Below are 15,147 nucleotides of genomic sequence, written 5' to 3'. Positions count from 1 at the left end.
CTGCCACTCATAAAGCATCTCGGTGCTGTACTCCAGCCAGGCACAAAAACCTCTCTGCCAGAGCTGACACAGCACTTATGGAGAGCACCCTCAGTTTTGGTGTCCTATAATTTCAAGAAAGCCTAAACTGCATGCTCCAACATTGGACTTGCACCTCAGCTTCGGTAACAGGGCTCACCCTGTCCTTTCCTTCACTCCCCTTCCCTCCTGGTTGCTGGACCGTGAACTCCACTTCCAGTGGAACATCTGCTATATACCAGTAATGTGCTGAACACTTTGCATGCATTATTTCACTGGATTCTCACATACAAATGGGTAAGATAGGCATACTTATTTTAATTTTATAGCTAGGGAAACTGAGATATAAAGAGATTAAGTAGCTCCTTTTATGATTCTACCTCTAGGGAAAGAATCACACTCTTTAGAAATTCAGTATCTTAAGTAGAATGGTTATCACTTTTCATGTACCCCATCGCCTGGGAACTTAAGGAATCTCCTGCTTTTCCACACCACATTTGCACGTTCTCTTTCCTTCATCTTGAACACCCTTTCAAACACTCATATTTTTCCTGACCTTTCAAAAACAACCTGAAATTGCCTAATTGGTACACTCATCAAAGTTCTCTGGGATCTCCAAAGTAAACATGGCTCTGTGAGGAGCCTCAGCTCTTCCATGATACCCATCATCTAATAGTTTCAATGTCATTGCCTTAAAAATACCTGATGATTCAATTCCATCTCTAAAAGGTTGATTAGGGATGTGGATGGTCTTGCACAGAGATTCAGATGCAGAAGAAAACTAGAGCCAATCTTTGGGCTCTTGGAGGATGTGCTGATGACACTCCAGCATTAAGGGCCTCAAAGTTGCCACTCCCAGGCTGTTTCTTCAAGAGGAATGCCCCTACGTCTTGCAAGAGGTTAATTCCACAATATGACAAGGACCGAAGGAGTTAGCCTTGTGTAGACTGACTTTAGGATGGCTCCTGGGCAATAAGATTCAGAGTTTTTACCTGGTTAAATATTTCATCAAAAGTTGGCCGTTGTTCTGCAGCCTCAGCCCAGCACTGCTTCATCAGCTGGAGACATTCTGGAGGGGCATGCTCAGGAGGAACTACTGGTCTGTACACAGGAGGAGGCTTCTTAAGTCTGTTTATGATTTCTGTCCAGATGCAAGAAGAGTAAATTTACAAATCATGGGGAAAAGCACTAAGATTTGGCAAAGGTAACTGACTTTTAGCCATGAAGGAGATGGTTAGGAGATAACACAGAAGGGCCACCTCATTTGCTCTCTCTTAGGTGGCCTGAATATAGATTATATTTGAGCAAAATCTACATGAGGCAATGAGGGAGGGGTGAGAAATTAATCAATTGGATGCTTGGTATTATTTAGACACAACTTTATTCTGCTTTTGCTAGGTTTTAGATACTGCCTATGTGATATCAATTCTAATGCTGTAACTTCAGTGACCTGGCTCCCCTCACCCATCCCCAATCATCTAAGCCTTCCAATCCCCACAATAGACCCACTTACCTCTTCTTACAAAGCCAGGCCCAGCCCAGGTCCAGATCTCTACCTAGTGTCTAGGCAAAGTGAATTAAGAACTGCAGTCAACAGTTCAAGGCCTCATCAAGATCCTCCTGGTTGCTGGACTGAGCTCCACTTCCGTGGAACATTTACTATGTACCAGTAATGTGCTGAATTCGTTGCATGCATTATTTCACTGGATTCTCACATAAAAACAGGTGAGGTAGGCACTCTTATTTTAATTTTATAGCTTGGGAAACTGAGACATGAAGAGAGTTATTTACTTCATTTACTAGGTCACATGGCTAGTAAGTGACAGAGTTGAAATTTGAACCCAGGCAATCTCAATCTGTTACACTGTCCCGCTTCCAAATGTCTCAGACTTCAACTGGGAATTCTTAGACTCCCTACTTAGACCCAACAGCCATTAGTGACAAAAGGCCTAGATCAGTCAGACTGACCTTTTTACAAAAAGAAAAACTCCCTGGCAGCAGGAAAAAAAAAAAAAATCGTTATCGCTCAATATCCCCAGCAACCCACAGGGGGCCTCAAACTAATCTCTCGGCTTTCAGCCTACCCTTCTCCAAACCTTTTCTAAAACACAGATCTGGCCCTGTCACTTTCTTACTCAGAAGCCTTTTATGACTCCCCATCACCCGCAGAGTAAAATCCAGGCACTTGCCCCTATCTCTTCAGGCTCATTTCTCATCTTTAGTCCCCTCCCCACCAGCTCCGATTCTAATCACCACATCAGGAACCAAGCTTTAGTTGCCCCACCAGTATGCCCTTCCCACCCCTGAATTGGCTATAACACTCCAACAGTGCTGCTTTATACCCTAATATGAGCCCCTTGCCTCCATAAAAGAATTTCAGCAGTTGCCTCTGACTTCTCAGCTCCTTGTAACATCACACGTTCTGTTCCTTTAACCCAGGTCAGGCTGTAACAGTAATGGTTTCTCCGTTACAGCATCTTGTTCTCAGTACAACGGATTCCATGAGAATGTACTCCCTGAAACTTGACTGCCCCATTCATTCTCTGGCAGATGGAGTCTTTGTCCCTTTCTCAGAACACCATCAAATTGAATGGGTCACCTCTCTGCTTAGGCACAGCATGATTCATGCCCTTGAGGATCTCACAGTCCAATTGCCATAAACACTGGCAAACAATATAAGTGCTCTAGCTGAGATAGGCACTTGTGAGTACGGAAAAGGCACCTGACCCATGCTAAAGAAGTCATAGAGGGTTTGCCAGAGAAGATGACATGAGTTGGATGAGGCAAGGTTGGGAAGAGGTAGGAAAATTCCAAATGTTGTGAATAGTATGTGAAAACGCACAGAGATGGGAGAGACCATGATACTTGCAGGGCCCTGCCAGTCATGTGGTTTAGCTGGGATATGGAGAGTGACAGAAGATAAACCTCAAGAGGTAGCTAAGGGGCAGATGTGAATGACCTTGTATTTCATGGGAGGAGTCTCACCTTCATTTAACAAGTGATGAGGAACACTTGGAGGTCTTTAAGTAGAGGAATGATGTAGGACCCTGAGTGGGACAAAGGCTAGCTAAGTGGTTTTAGTTTTTTTCTTTTTTTTTTTTTATTTTTAAAAGATTTTATCTTTAAATTTAAACTTCCAGAAAAGTTGTGAAAATAGTACAATCACCTGTACACCTTCATTCAGCTTCCCCTATTGTTAATAACTTACAGAACTATTGTACAAAGGAAATTAACATTTATACAATAATATTACCAGGGTTTTTATTTGAATTTCATCAGTTTTCCCTTCATGTCCTTTTTCTGTTCCACAATCCAGTTCAAGATCCCATATTTCATGTAATTGTTGTGTCTTTGTCTCTTTCAGTCTGTGATAGTTCTTCATTCTTTTCCTGTCTTTCATGACTTAGATACTTTGGATTCATCCTAGCCAGTTATTTTGTAGAATGTCTCTCAGCTGGGGTTTGTCTAAAGTTTTCTTATTATTTTCTCATTATCAGATTGAGGTTATGTATTTTTTTAATCAGGAATAACACTGAGGTGACATTGTGCCCTTCTTAGTGTATCATGTCAAGGCGTACATAACATGGATGTGCCGTATTACTGGTAATAGGTTTTTTTTTTTAATTTTATTTTAGGTTCTGAGGTACATGTGCAGGTCATGCAGAGTTGCTGCATAGGTGCACACATAACCAGATGGTTTGCTGCCTCTATTCCCCCTTCATCTATATACAGCATTTCTCCCCATGTTATCCCTCCCCACCCTCCCACTGCCCACTGTCCTTCCCCTAACCCTGCCCAACTGCCCCCGGTATGTGATGCTCCTCTCCCTGAGTTCACATGTTCTCATTGTTCAACACCAGCCTATGAGTGAGAACATGTGGTGTTTGGTTTTCTATTCTTGTGTCAGTTTGCTGAGAATGATGGTTTCCAGATTCATCCAAGCTCCTACAAAGGACACAAACTCATCATTTTTTATGGCTGCATAGTATTCCATGGGGTATATGTACCACATTTTCCCTGTCCAGTCTATCACCGATGGGCATTTGGGTTGGTTCCAGGTCTTTGCTATTGTACACAGGGCCACATTGAACACACATGTGCATATGTATTTATAATAGAACGCTTTATAGTCCTTTGGGTATATACCCAGTAATGGGATTGCTGGGTCAAATGGAATTTCTATTTCTAGATCCTTGAGGAATGGCCACACTGTCTTCCACAATGGTTGAACTAATTTACACTCCCATCAACAGTGTAAAAGTGTTCCTATTTCTCCACATCCTCTCCAGCATCTGTTGTCTTCAGATTTTTTCATGATTGCCATTCTAACTGGCGTGAGATGATATCTCATTGTGGTTTTGATTTGCATTTCTCTAGTGACCAGTGATGATGAGCATTTTTTCATGTGTTCATTGGCCTCACATATGTCTTCTTTTGAGAAGTGTCTGTTCATATCCTTTGCCCACTTTTGAATGGGTTTTTCTGTTGTTGTTTTTTTGTTTTTTCTTGCAAATCTGTTTTAGTTCTTTGTAAATTCTGGATATCAGCCCTTTGTCAGATGGGTAGATTGCAAAAATGTTTTCCCATTCTGTTGGTTGCTGGTTCGCTCTAATGATTCTTTCTTTTGCTGTACAGAAGCTCTGAAGTTTAATTAGATCCCATTTATCTATCTTGGCTTTTGTTGCCAATGCTTTTGGTGTTTTAGTCATGAAGTTCTCGACTATGCCTATGTCCTGGATGGTTTTGCCTACATTTTCTTCTAGGGTTTTTATGGTGTTAGGTTTTATATATAAATCTTTAATCCATCTGGAGTTAATTTTAGTGTAAGGTGACAGGAAGGGGTCCAGTTTCTGCTTTCTGCACATTGCTAGCCAGTTTTCCCAACACCATTTATTAAACATGGAGTCCTTTCCCATTGCTTGTTTTTTTGTCAGGTTTGTCAAAGATCAGATGGTTGTAGATGTGTGGTGTTGCTTCCAAGGCCTCTGTTCTGTTCCATTGGTCTATGTCTCTGTTTTGATACCAGTACCATGCTGTTTTGATTACTGTAGCCTTGTAGTATAGTTTGAAGTCTGGCAGTGTGATGCCTCTGGCTTTGTTCTGTTTGCTTAGAACTTTTTTGGCTATGTGGGCTCTCTTGTGGTTCCACATGAAGCTTAAAGTGGTTTTTTTCAAGGTCTGTGAAGAAGGTCATTGGTAGCTTGATAGGAATAGCATTGAATCTATAAATTACTTAGGGTAACATTGCCATTTTCATGATATTGATTATTCCTAACCATCAGCATGGAGTGTTTTTCCATCTGTTTGTGTCCTCTATTATTTCCTTGAGCAGTGGTTTGTAGCTCTCCTTGCAAAGGTCCTTTACATCCTTTGTTAGTTGTATTCCTAGGTATTTTATTCTCTTTTTAGCAATTGTGTATGGGAGTTCGTTCTTGATTTGGCTCTCTTTAAGTCTGTTATTGGTATATAGGAGTGCTTGTGATTTCTGCACATTTATTTTGTTTCCTGAGACTTTGCTGAAGTTGCTTATCAGTTTGAGGAGATTTTGGGCTGAGATGATGGGGTCTTCTAAATATACAATCATGTCGTCTGCAAATAGAGACAGTTTGACTTCCTCCTTTCCTAATTGAATAACCTTTATTTATTTTTCTTGTCTGATTGCTCTGGCTAGAACTTCCAATAGTATATTGAACAGGAGTGGTGAGAGAGGGCATCCTTGCCTCGGGCCTGATTTCAAAGGGAATGCTTCCAGCTTTTGCCCGTTCAATATGATATTGGCTGTAGGTTTGTCATAAATAGCTTTTATTATTTGATGATATGTTCTGTTGATACCTAGTTTATTGAGAGTTTTTAGCATGAAGGGCTGTTGAATTTTGTCAAAGGCCTTCTCTGCATCTATTGAGATAATCATGTGATTTTTGTCTTTGGTTCTTTTAAAGTGATGGATTACATTTATGGATTTGCATATATTGAAACAGCCTTGCATCCTGGGATGAAGCCTACTTGATAGTGATGAATAATCTTTTTGATGTGCTGTTGCATTCAGTTTGCCAGTATTTTATTGAAGATTTTTGCATCTGTGTTTATCATGGATATTGGCCTGAAGTTTTCTTTTTTAGTTGAGTCCCTGCCTGGTTTTGGTATTAGGATGATATTGGTCTCATAAAACGAGTTAGGGAGGATTCCCTCTTTTTGTATTGTTTGGTATAGCTTCAGAAGGAATGGAACCAGCTCCTCTTTGTATGTCTAGTAGAATTCAGCCTGTGAACCCTTCTGGACCTAGACTTTTTTGGCTGGTAGGCTATTGATTGCTGCCTCAACTTCAGCCCTTGTTATTGGTCTATTCAAGGTTTCAACTTCTTCCTGGTTTAGTCTTGGTAGAGTACAAGTGTCGAGAAATTTATCCATTTCTTTCAGATTTACTGGTTGTGTGCATAAAGTCATTTTTAGTAATCTCTGCTGGTAGTTCGTATTTCTGTAGAATTGGTGGTGATAACCCCTTTATCATTTTTTATTGCATCTATTTGATTATTCTCTCTTTTCTTTTTTATTAATCTGGCCAGCAGTCTGTCTACTTTGTTGATATTTTCAAAAAACCAGCTCCTGGATTTATTTTTTTTTTGAAGGGTTTTTTGTGTCTTTATCTCCTTCAGTTTGGCTCTGATCTTAGTTATTTCTCGTCTTCTGCTAACTTTTGAGTTATTTTCATCTTGTTCCTCCAGCTCTTTCAATTTTGATGATAGAGTGTTGATTTTAGATCTTTCCTCGTTTCTTATGTGGGCATTTATTGCTATAAATTTCCCTCTAGACACTACTTTAAAGGTGTCTCAGAGATTCTGATAAGTTGTGTCTTCATTCTGATTGATTTTGGAGAACTTTATTTCTGCCTTCATTTCATTGTTTATCCAGTCGACACTCAGAACTAAGTTGTCCAATTTCTATGTAGTTGTGAGTTTTAAACTCAAGTTTTATTTGAGTGAGTTTCTTAATCCTGAACTCTAATCTGATTGTGCTGTGATCTGTTAGACTGTTTGTTATGATTTCTATTCTTTTGCATTTGCTGAGGAGTGATTTGCTTACAATTATGTGGTCAGTTTTACAGGAAGTGCAATGTGGTGCTGAGGAGAATGTATATTCTTTGGATTTGGGGTGGAGCATTCTGTATGTGTCTGTTAGGTCCGCTTGGTCCAGCTCTGTATTCGAGTCCTAGATGTCCTTGCTAATTTTCTATCTTGTTGATCTGTCTAATATTGCCAGTGGAGTTTTGAAATCCCTCACTATCATTGTGTGGGAATCTAAATCTCCTTTTAGGTTGTTAAGAACTTTCTTTATGTATCTGGGTGCTCATGTGTTGGGTGCATATATATTTAGGATAGTTAGCTCTTCTTGTTGGCTTGATCCTTTTACCATTATGTATTGCCCTTCTTTGTCTCTTTTGATCTTTATTGGTTTGAAGTCCATTTTATCAGAGACTAAGATTGCCACCCCTTCTTTTTGTTGTTGTTGTTCTCCATTTGCTTGGTAAATCTTCTTTCATCCCTTTATTTTGAGTCTATGTGTATCTTTGTACATGAGATGGGTTTCCTGAATACAGCGCACCAATGGGTCTTGACTTTTTATCTAGTTTGCCAGTCTGTGTCTTTTGATTGGGGAGTTTAGGCTGTTTACATTCAATATTAATATTGCTATGTGTGAGTATGAGCCTGCCATTTTGTTACTGGCTGGTTTTCTTGCCCGTTAGTTGACTCAGTTTCTTCATTGCATTTTTTGTCTTTGCCATTTGGTGTGCTTTTGCAGTGGCTGGTACTTGTTCCTTTCCATGTTTAGTGTTTCTTTCAGGAGCTCTTGTAAGGCAGGTCTGGTGGTGATGAAATCTCTCAGTAATTGCTTGTCTGTAACGGATTTTATTTCTCCTTCACTATTGAAGCTTAGTTTGGCTGGATATGAGATTCTGGGTTGAAAGTTCTTTTCTTTCAGGATGTTGAATATTGGCCCCCACTCTCTTCTGGCTTGTAGGGTTTCAGCTGAGAGATCTTCTGTAAGTCTGATTGGCTTCCCTCTGTGGGTGACCTGACCTATCTCTCTGCTGCCCTTAGCATTTTTCCTTCATTTTAACTCTGATGAATCTGACAATTATGTGCCTTGAGGTTGCTCTTCTTGAGGAATATTTTTGCAGAGTTTTTTATTTCTTGGATTTGAATGTTGGACTATCTTGCTAGGCTGGGGAAGTTCTCCTGGATAATATCCTGGAACATGTTTTCCAACTTGGATTCATTCTCCTTGTCATATTCAGGTACACAAATCAAGTGTAGGTTAGGTCTTTTCACCTATATTTCTTGGAGGCTTTGTTCATTTCTTTTCACTCTTTTTTCTCTTGTCTGGCCTTCTCTTTTTATTTCATTGAGTTGATCTTCAATCTCTGATATCCTTTCTTCTGCTTGATCAATTCGGCTATTAAAACTTGTGTTTGCTTCACGTGGTTTTCATGCTGTATTTTTCAACTCCAGCAAGTTGTTTATGTTCTTCTCTAAGCTGGTTATTCTAGTTAGCATTTCATCTAACTTTTTTACAAGGTTTTTAGTTTCTTTGCATTGGGTTAGAACGTGCTCCTTTAGCTCAGAAAAGTTTGCTATTACCCACCTTCTGAAGCCTGTTTCTGTCAATTTGTCACACTCTTTCTTGGTCATGTTGTGTTCCTGTATTGATGAGGAGTTGTGATCCCTTGAAGGAGAACAGGCATTCTGGTCTTTGATGGTTTCATCTTTTTTGCACTGTTTTTTTCCCTTCTTTGTGGTTTTACCTGGCTCTGATCTCAGGGAGGTCGCTTGTCTGCCTGTCGAGGTGCTACTGGGTTTCCAGGGACTCCTTAAGGTTACCAGGTAGCCTTCTTGTGTGTTTTTTGTTTACACTGGGAGATTAAGCCCGCCTCTTCCACTGACCTGGAGGTGCTGCTGGGTGGTCAAGAACACCCGTCCCGTTGCTATGTAGGCTTCCTGTGCTTTGTGTTAAGACATGAAGCCTAGCCATGCCTCTTTAATGGTGGGTTGCGCCTTTTCTCCACGGAACTGGATCATTCAGGGTTCAGCTCAGACTGAGGCACTGGCTGTGTAACCCACTTGAGTTAGTGCTTCAGCCCTCTGGGGTTTGTGGGGTAGGGTGGAGACCCACCCAGCCACACCGTCTGTCTCACTGCTTTCAGCTCCCTCTCTCTCTAGTCATGGGGGAGGGGCCTGCCTCTCTGCTCCATCTGTCTTCCCACTTTCAGCTCCCTCTCTCCAGGCAGGGGGAGGGGGTGATAGCTCGGTCCACAGTATCTCCCGGTTGGCTTATGGGCTTATGCGCTTGCTTAGATATGTGCAACAATCCGGAACACTGTCCTGGATTATTATTCAACTCTGCACTTGTAATTCCCGCACTTGACTGGCAAAAATCTCCTGTTCTGTGGATTGCTGAGGCTTTGGGGAAAGTACTGTATCTGGACTGGGGTGCCGAGGGGGAGCCTCCAACTCACCAGTCAGATGCACTTTCTGGGTGAAGCAGCACCCCTCCCCACCTCCATCTGCCCTGGCTGGGCTTTGCTTACCATCTGACCAGACCCATTGAAATGCACCTGGTACCTCAGTTGGAGCTAGGAGATCTCTCAATTTCTGCGTCTCTCTTGCTGGGTGTTGCACACCGGAGTTGTGTCTATTTGGCCATCTTGTTCCACTCTTTGGTAATAGCTTATTATTGGTAATCTTGATTGCTTGGTTAAGGTGGTATCTACAGGATCCTCTACTTGTAAACTCTATTTTTTCCATTTGCAATTTGTAAGTATCTTGTGGGTTCATAGTTTGAGAATATATATATCCTGTTTCCCCTCAAGCATTTGTCTACTGATTTTGCCATTATTGATGGATAGCCTAATAGCCAAGTGTCTTGGTGGGAGATTAGGATGGAACCCTGGGGCATGTCACAGGGAAAAAGTGGTAAGGCCTTGACATCCAGGAGCATCACGAGGGATACTAAAATACTTGGCAGGGAGTGTCTCAAAGGAGTAGAGGGGACTGTGAAATTCAAAAGAAAAACAAAAAAGCATTGACATCAGTCCACTAAGCCACTGATCTATGTCATAGTCTGAAAAAGGACCAGCTTCTTGGGTGGGAAAATTTCTTCCAGATGCCTAAAGCTCTCTGGCTATAAGTCCCACCTGTACATAAGTTGGGCTGCTTGCAGACTAACAAGCTCTTAGCACTAACACTCTGCTCTGTTGCCCAGGCTGGAGTGCAGTGGCACAATCTCCCCTCGCTGCAACCTCCACCTCCCAGGTTCAAGCAATTCTCTGCCTCAGTCTCCCAAGTAGCTGGGACTACAGGCACCTGCCACCACACCTGGCTAATTTTTGTATTTTTAGTAGAGACGGGATTTCACCACCTCGGCTAGGCCACTCTTGAGCTCCTAACCTAGTGATCCACCCACCTCAGCCTCCCAAAGTGCTGGGATTACAGATATGAGCCACTGCACCAGGCTGCACTAACACTCTTCTGGAAAATCATGACAGCCTGAGTTGGTCTGATGATCTCAATCATGGTGGACCCCTGGGGCCCTTTTCTCACCTTGCACTTACCTTGAGCAGGCAAATCCATCATGCAGAATGGGGTACCCCGGACCATCACTTCTTGCATGATGATGGCAAAGCTATAGACATCTCCTGCAAACGAACCTAGCCTGCTGCCTCTTGGGACTCTCAATAGTTCAGGGGCAGTCCACAGCAACTCTAAAAAGAAAGCATTGTGTGATGAATGCAGGGAGGATTAACTGACAACATCTGGAATGCCCTCAAGGGCTCTGAGCATGCTGCTTTATTGACTGCCTTATATTTTTATTAGACAGACTGCCATGCTAGTGCCCCCCACTCCCCTGGGATCTGAATCTATCCTTCTAAGGAATTATGAACAGAGAAAACATACTATTCTCTAAACCCCAGGACCATGCAGGCAGAGATAGCAGCAATGTGGGGAAGGGCACAGAAGCTCAGAGTATAGAAACTCTCTGGTGTTTGCTTTCTTGAGCCTGCAAGTAGCAGTTGGCAGGTTTCCAGGGAAAGGCAAGTATGCTACCACACTGGTTTCCATGGATTTGCTGTTTGCTGAGATCTATATGTGTTTGATAATTAGATTGTGCTGGGACTAAGAGATTCACAAGTTGCTTTCTCTAGGTCTCCCCTAAAAGGATTAGAAGAACCCCAGCCTTCCTGTTCCTTGCAGTGCAAAAGGTGCAACAATTCCTTCAACTCAGTTCTGCAAATATTTATTGAGGGTCTACTATCTCCCAGGCACTGTGCTGGGTGCAGAGGTGGTGCCAGAGATGAATCAAACTTGAGGAGTTCACAAACCATTAGGAAAGACAGACATATGTGCCCCTAACTGCAATAAAAGAGAGACAGGGATGAGGGCCACTATACACTAAAGGGAAATGAATCAATTAAAGGCCAAAGTTAAACACCCATTGTGTGCTCTGCTGCATTTCATGCCCCATGGGGGGCAAAAGATTATTTCTGCTTTCAGAGTTTATGGCAGTGACAATGTCAGAAACTTTTCTTGGGGGGAGGCACTGTAAGCAATATATAAAGAAATATATTTTAACAATATAAATACAGTATTCAAAAGCTAGAAGAAGAGTGTTTTAGATTGAATTATATAAAGTTGCCATTTCTGTGAATCAAAAACAGGTAGATGTCAGCCATTTTTCGGTTGCAAACTAATAAAGAAAAAACTGAGCTGATTAAATTAATCCAAGAAGACTTCCTGAAAAAGTTAAATTTTAAATGTGCTTGTTAGGAAGGTCAAGGATGCAACTTTCTGGAGCTGAGAAGGTAAGGGCTTTGCAGGGAGAAAGAACAGTATGTACAAAAGAACAAGAGGCAGAAAGGAGCAAATTGTGGGTGGGGGGGTGTAAGCTGATTAACTTGGCTAAAGAGAAGGGCTCTGTTAAGGAATAATGAGAAATGAGAAATGAGGTTGATGAAGTGGGGGAGGGCGGGTGGCTAGAAGAATGGGAGCAGAAGGTGAGAGGCCCTGAGAGCCAAATGAAGGCATTTGGAGTGAATACAAAAGGCAGTAGGGGTGCTGGAGCTGGAGAGGGAATTGATGAAAGCCCTGTTCAGGAAAATTAATCTGGCAACCTGCACAAGCTGGATTGAAGGAGAAAGGCTACAGTCAGGGAGACCGCTAGGAAGTTATTGCAGTAAGAGTGGGTAGTGAGGGGAGGGGCCTAAATGGGGGTGGCGGTAGCAGCAGCAACGTAGGGACCCAGATACATTGGAAGGCTACAATGGAGAAGGAAGTGACAGGGCTAGGGATAGGCTCCCTGTGCCTCGAGAAGGAGAGGAGTTGGAGTAAATCACAAGGTGACATCCAGATAGTGAGTTTGGAGACAAATGTCTGCTATGGGTGACGGTATCAGGGGGAAAGTGATGGCTAACTTTTCATCCTGTTAAATTTGGGGTATTGGGAAGAGAGCCCGAAACAATGTCCTATGAAATAGGAAGGAGGGTGAAAGGTGTGAGATTATTTTGATTTGTTAGTGAAACCCAGGAAAGAGAAATCCACCATGGAAATTCTTATTTTCAGCCACTCTTAATCAAAATGGTGAAATAAGAAATTCCAGCTTCACCCTCAATCATGTACCCATCTTCTCTCTTTGCTCTTTAAGTGTCCCCAGCCTTTGTCTCTCCACCAGGCCCCTCTGAGCTTCCACCCACCATCCACCACTCTCCCACACCCATGAAAGTCTCCAGCACACTCACATAGTGATTGTGTCCCTATGTCTCCCTGCCTAGGGCGATTGATATTTACAAATAAAATGGAAAACAATGAATGATACTTGAGTGACTGAATGTCAAAGGAACACATTTACAGTCATGGGATTTTAGGCGCCATGGTTTTGGAGAGGAGTGCAAGAGTGAATATTTGAGGAGAAAAAATGGCATGTGGCTGCTTCTTTTGGTATCCTTTCTCCCTGCAAATTTAAAAGCACAAAAAGGAAAAAGAGGGCAAAATTCTCTGGTAAAAAGCTGGGTGATTAAATAGAATCATTACCAAATAGTATTTTCAAAGAGCACTTACATGTATGTTGTTAATGGCTAAAATGAGGCTTTTCTGCACTATACTTATATAATTGAGAGTGGACAGTAATGAATATACTTACAACCCACCCCCATTTCCTCACCTCCACTTAGAACCAAGTAACAACCACTAACTACCATTAGTGTTGAACTCTCCGGAAAACTAGAGAAATTACTTTGGCTTGTTTTTTTTATCTGCTGGAGCTAGAACTAACTCAGCTTTGCGAGGGTGATCGAATGGACTTTGGAGAGCCACTGCAGTATAGTATAAAAGAACACAGAACTGGAAGTCCAGAGACCTGGGTTCAAAATCGTAGCTTGGCCACTAAGTAGCTCACCTTTCTGAACCTTGGCTTCCCTATCTATAAAATGGAAGTTGAGCCAGATGACATCCAATGGCCTTTCAGTTATAAGATTATTTTAGCATTATCATCTAAGGTAGGGAGACAAGTTCCTTTATTTCATTTTTTTTTTTTTTGGTTCATTTGTTGATTCAACAAATATTCTGTCAGGAACTGTGAAAGGCATTGAGAGAGGCAAAGCTGTTTCCTGCCTTCACAGAGCTTCACCTCTGCTTGGGTGGGGGCAGAGACGGCTAATTGAATGAGTGATACTAATGACATATGGTATCACAACAAAGTTAAGGGCCCTGAAGGATCATAAAGAGGGCAACTTAGCCCAGCATAGGGGTTCTGGAAAGCCTCGTGAGGCAATGGTACTTAAGTTGAACCCTGAAGAAGGAGTAGAATTCAGCCAGACCCAGTTGGGTATATGAAAGAATGGGAAGAAAACAGTGTTCCAGGCAGAAGACGTAGCTTGTGTGGAGATTTGTTAGCAAGAGACAGCCTGTTGTAAGTAAACGCTAGAAGGAGTTCATCATAGCCAGAACATAAAGACAGAGGCGGGAGTGTGGTTAGCATAAGAGGTCAGCAAGTACCAGGCCATGCAGGGCTCAGCTCCTAAGCCATGTAAAGGAATTTGAACTTTATCCTTAGAGCAATGGGAAGCCATTCAATAGAGTTAGGCACAGCTGTTACATGATCAGATTTGCAGTTTAGAAAGCTCCCTCTGGCTGCAGTGTGTGAAGAATGGACTGACCAGCCATACTGCTGCTACGATTTGGAGAATGGAGTGAAATGATAAGACTGACATAGTCCCTCCAAAATCACAAAACCAGAAAAGAGAGCCCACCCTAAGACTAGATTTTCTTAAGTTTCAAAGCTGCCAATCTGGAAACTAAATGGAACTCTTGAGAAGCTAGGAATTGCATTTTATAGAGAATTGATTTTGACAGAATGATAAGTACTCGCCATCTGTACAGGATAAGGGCTAGACTTCAGAAAACCTGAATTTGAAGCCTTAGAACTGCTGCTAAGTCACTGCAGATTTGGAGCAAATCATGAGCTCCAATTGTCCCATCTATAAAAGGAGACAACTGACTAGATGATTCCCTAAATTTAATAATTCCCAAGTCTTATAAAGAGCAAACATTATGCCACCAGTGACTGGACTGTCTGTCTATGCATGTGTCTCTCTCTGTGTGTCTTTCATTCTTTTTTCTTTTATGTAGAAAATTCATCAGTTTTAAAATGCATGTCAAAGATCATTTTAAGAATATGGATATATGATGTAGTTTTGCATCTCTCTCTCTCTCTCTCTTTTGGGCTGTTTGTTTCTCTGTCTTATTATGTCACTATCTCTCTTTATGCTTGCAATATTGGTTAAAACATTTAATGCCCACATTTCCTATATGTATTTCACTATATTTGTTCCCTCTCCGTTTTTTCTGTCTCTTTCATCTATCAGCTCATTCTTCCCTGGTTCTCACGCCACGCACCCCCAATCTCAGATTTCTCCTATTTATTTGATCTGTTATGCCTCCTACAAGCATTGTTTAGTGCTATCATTGGTGTACTAGATAGAAGACAAAAACACAAAATGGACATTGTTGGTGTGAAAATTGATGATATGAATTGGAGTTATCTTGTTATATCCAATTGAATTGGAGTCCACAGACCACAGGA

General features: G+C 41.7%; 1 protein-coding gene across 1 annotated transcript in view; it reads right to left on the bottom strand.

Moving 5' to 3' along the window:
* The window catches only part of GUCY2F (guanylate cyclase 2F, retinal), a 97,439-nt gene that overhangs the window by 23,268 nt on the left and 59,024 nt on the right, over positions 1 to 15,147 (bottom strand). The window contains exons 11-12 of the mRNA XM_003935862.2: positions 10,625 to 10,774; positions 1,011 to 1,159 (exon numbers count right to left, since the gene is read on the bottom strand). Coding sequence (XP_003935911.1) covers positions 1,011 to 1,159; positions 10,625 to 10,774 — 299 coding nt within the window. The remainder of the gene's footprint in view (positions 1 to 1,010; positions 1,160 to 10,624; positions 10,775 to 15,147) is intronic.

This window comes from Saimiri boliviensis, chromosome X (assembly GCF_048565385.1).
Source record: "Saimiri boliviensis isolate mSaiBol1 chromosome X, mSaiBol1.pri, whole genome shotgun sequence".
Lineage (NCBI taxonomy): Eukaryota > Metazoa > Chordata > Mammalia > Primates > Cebidae > Saimiri > Saimiri boliviensis.
This window is presented reverse-complemented; position numbering and strand designations above follow the sequence as displayed.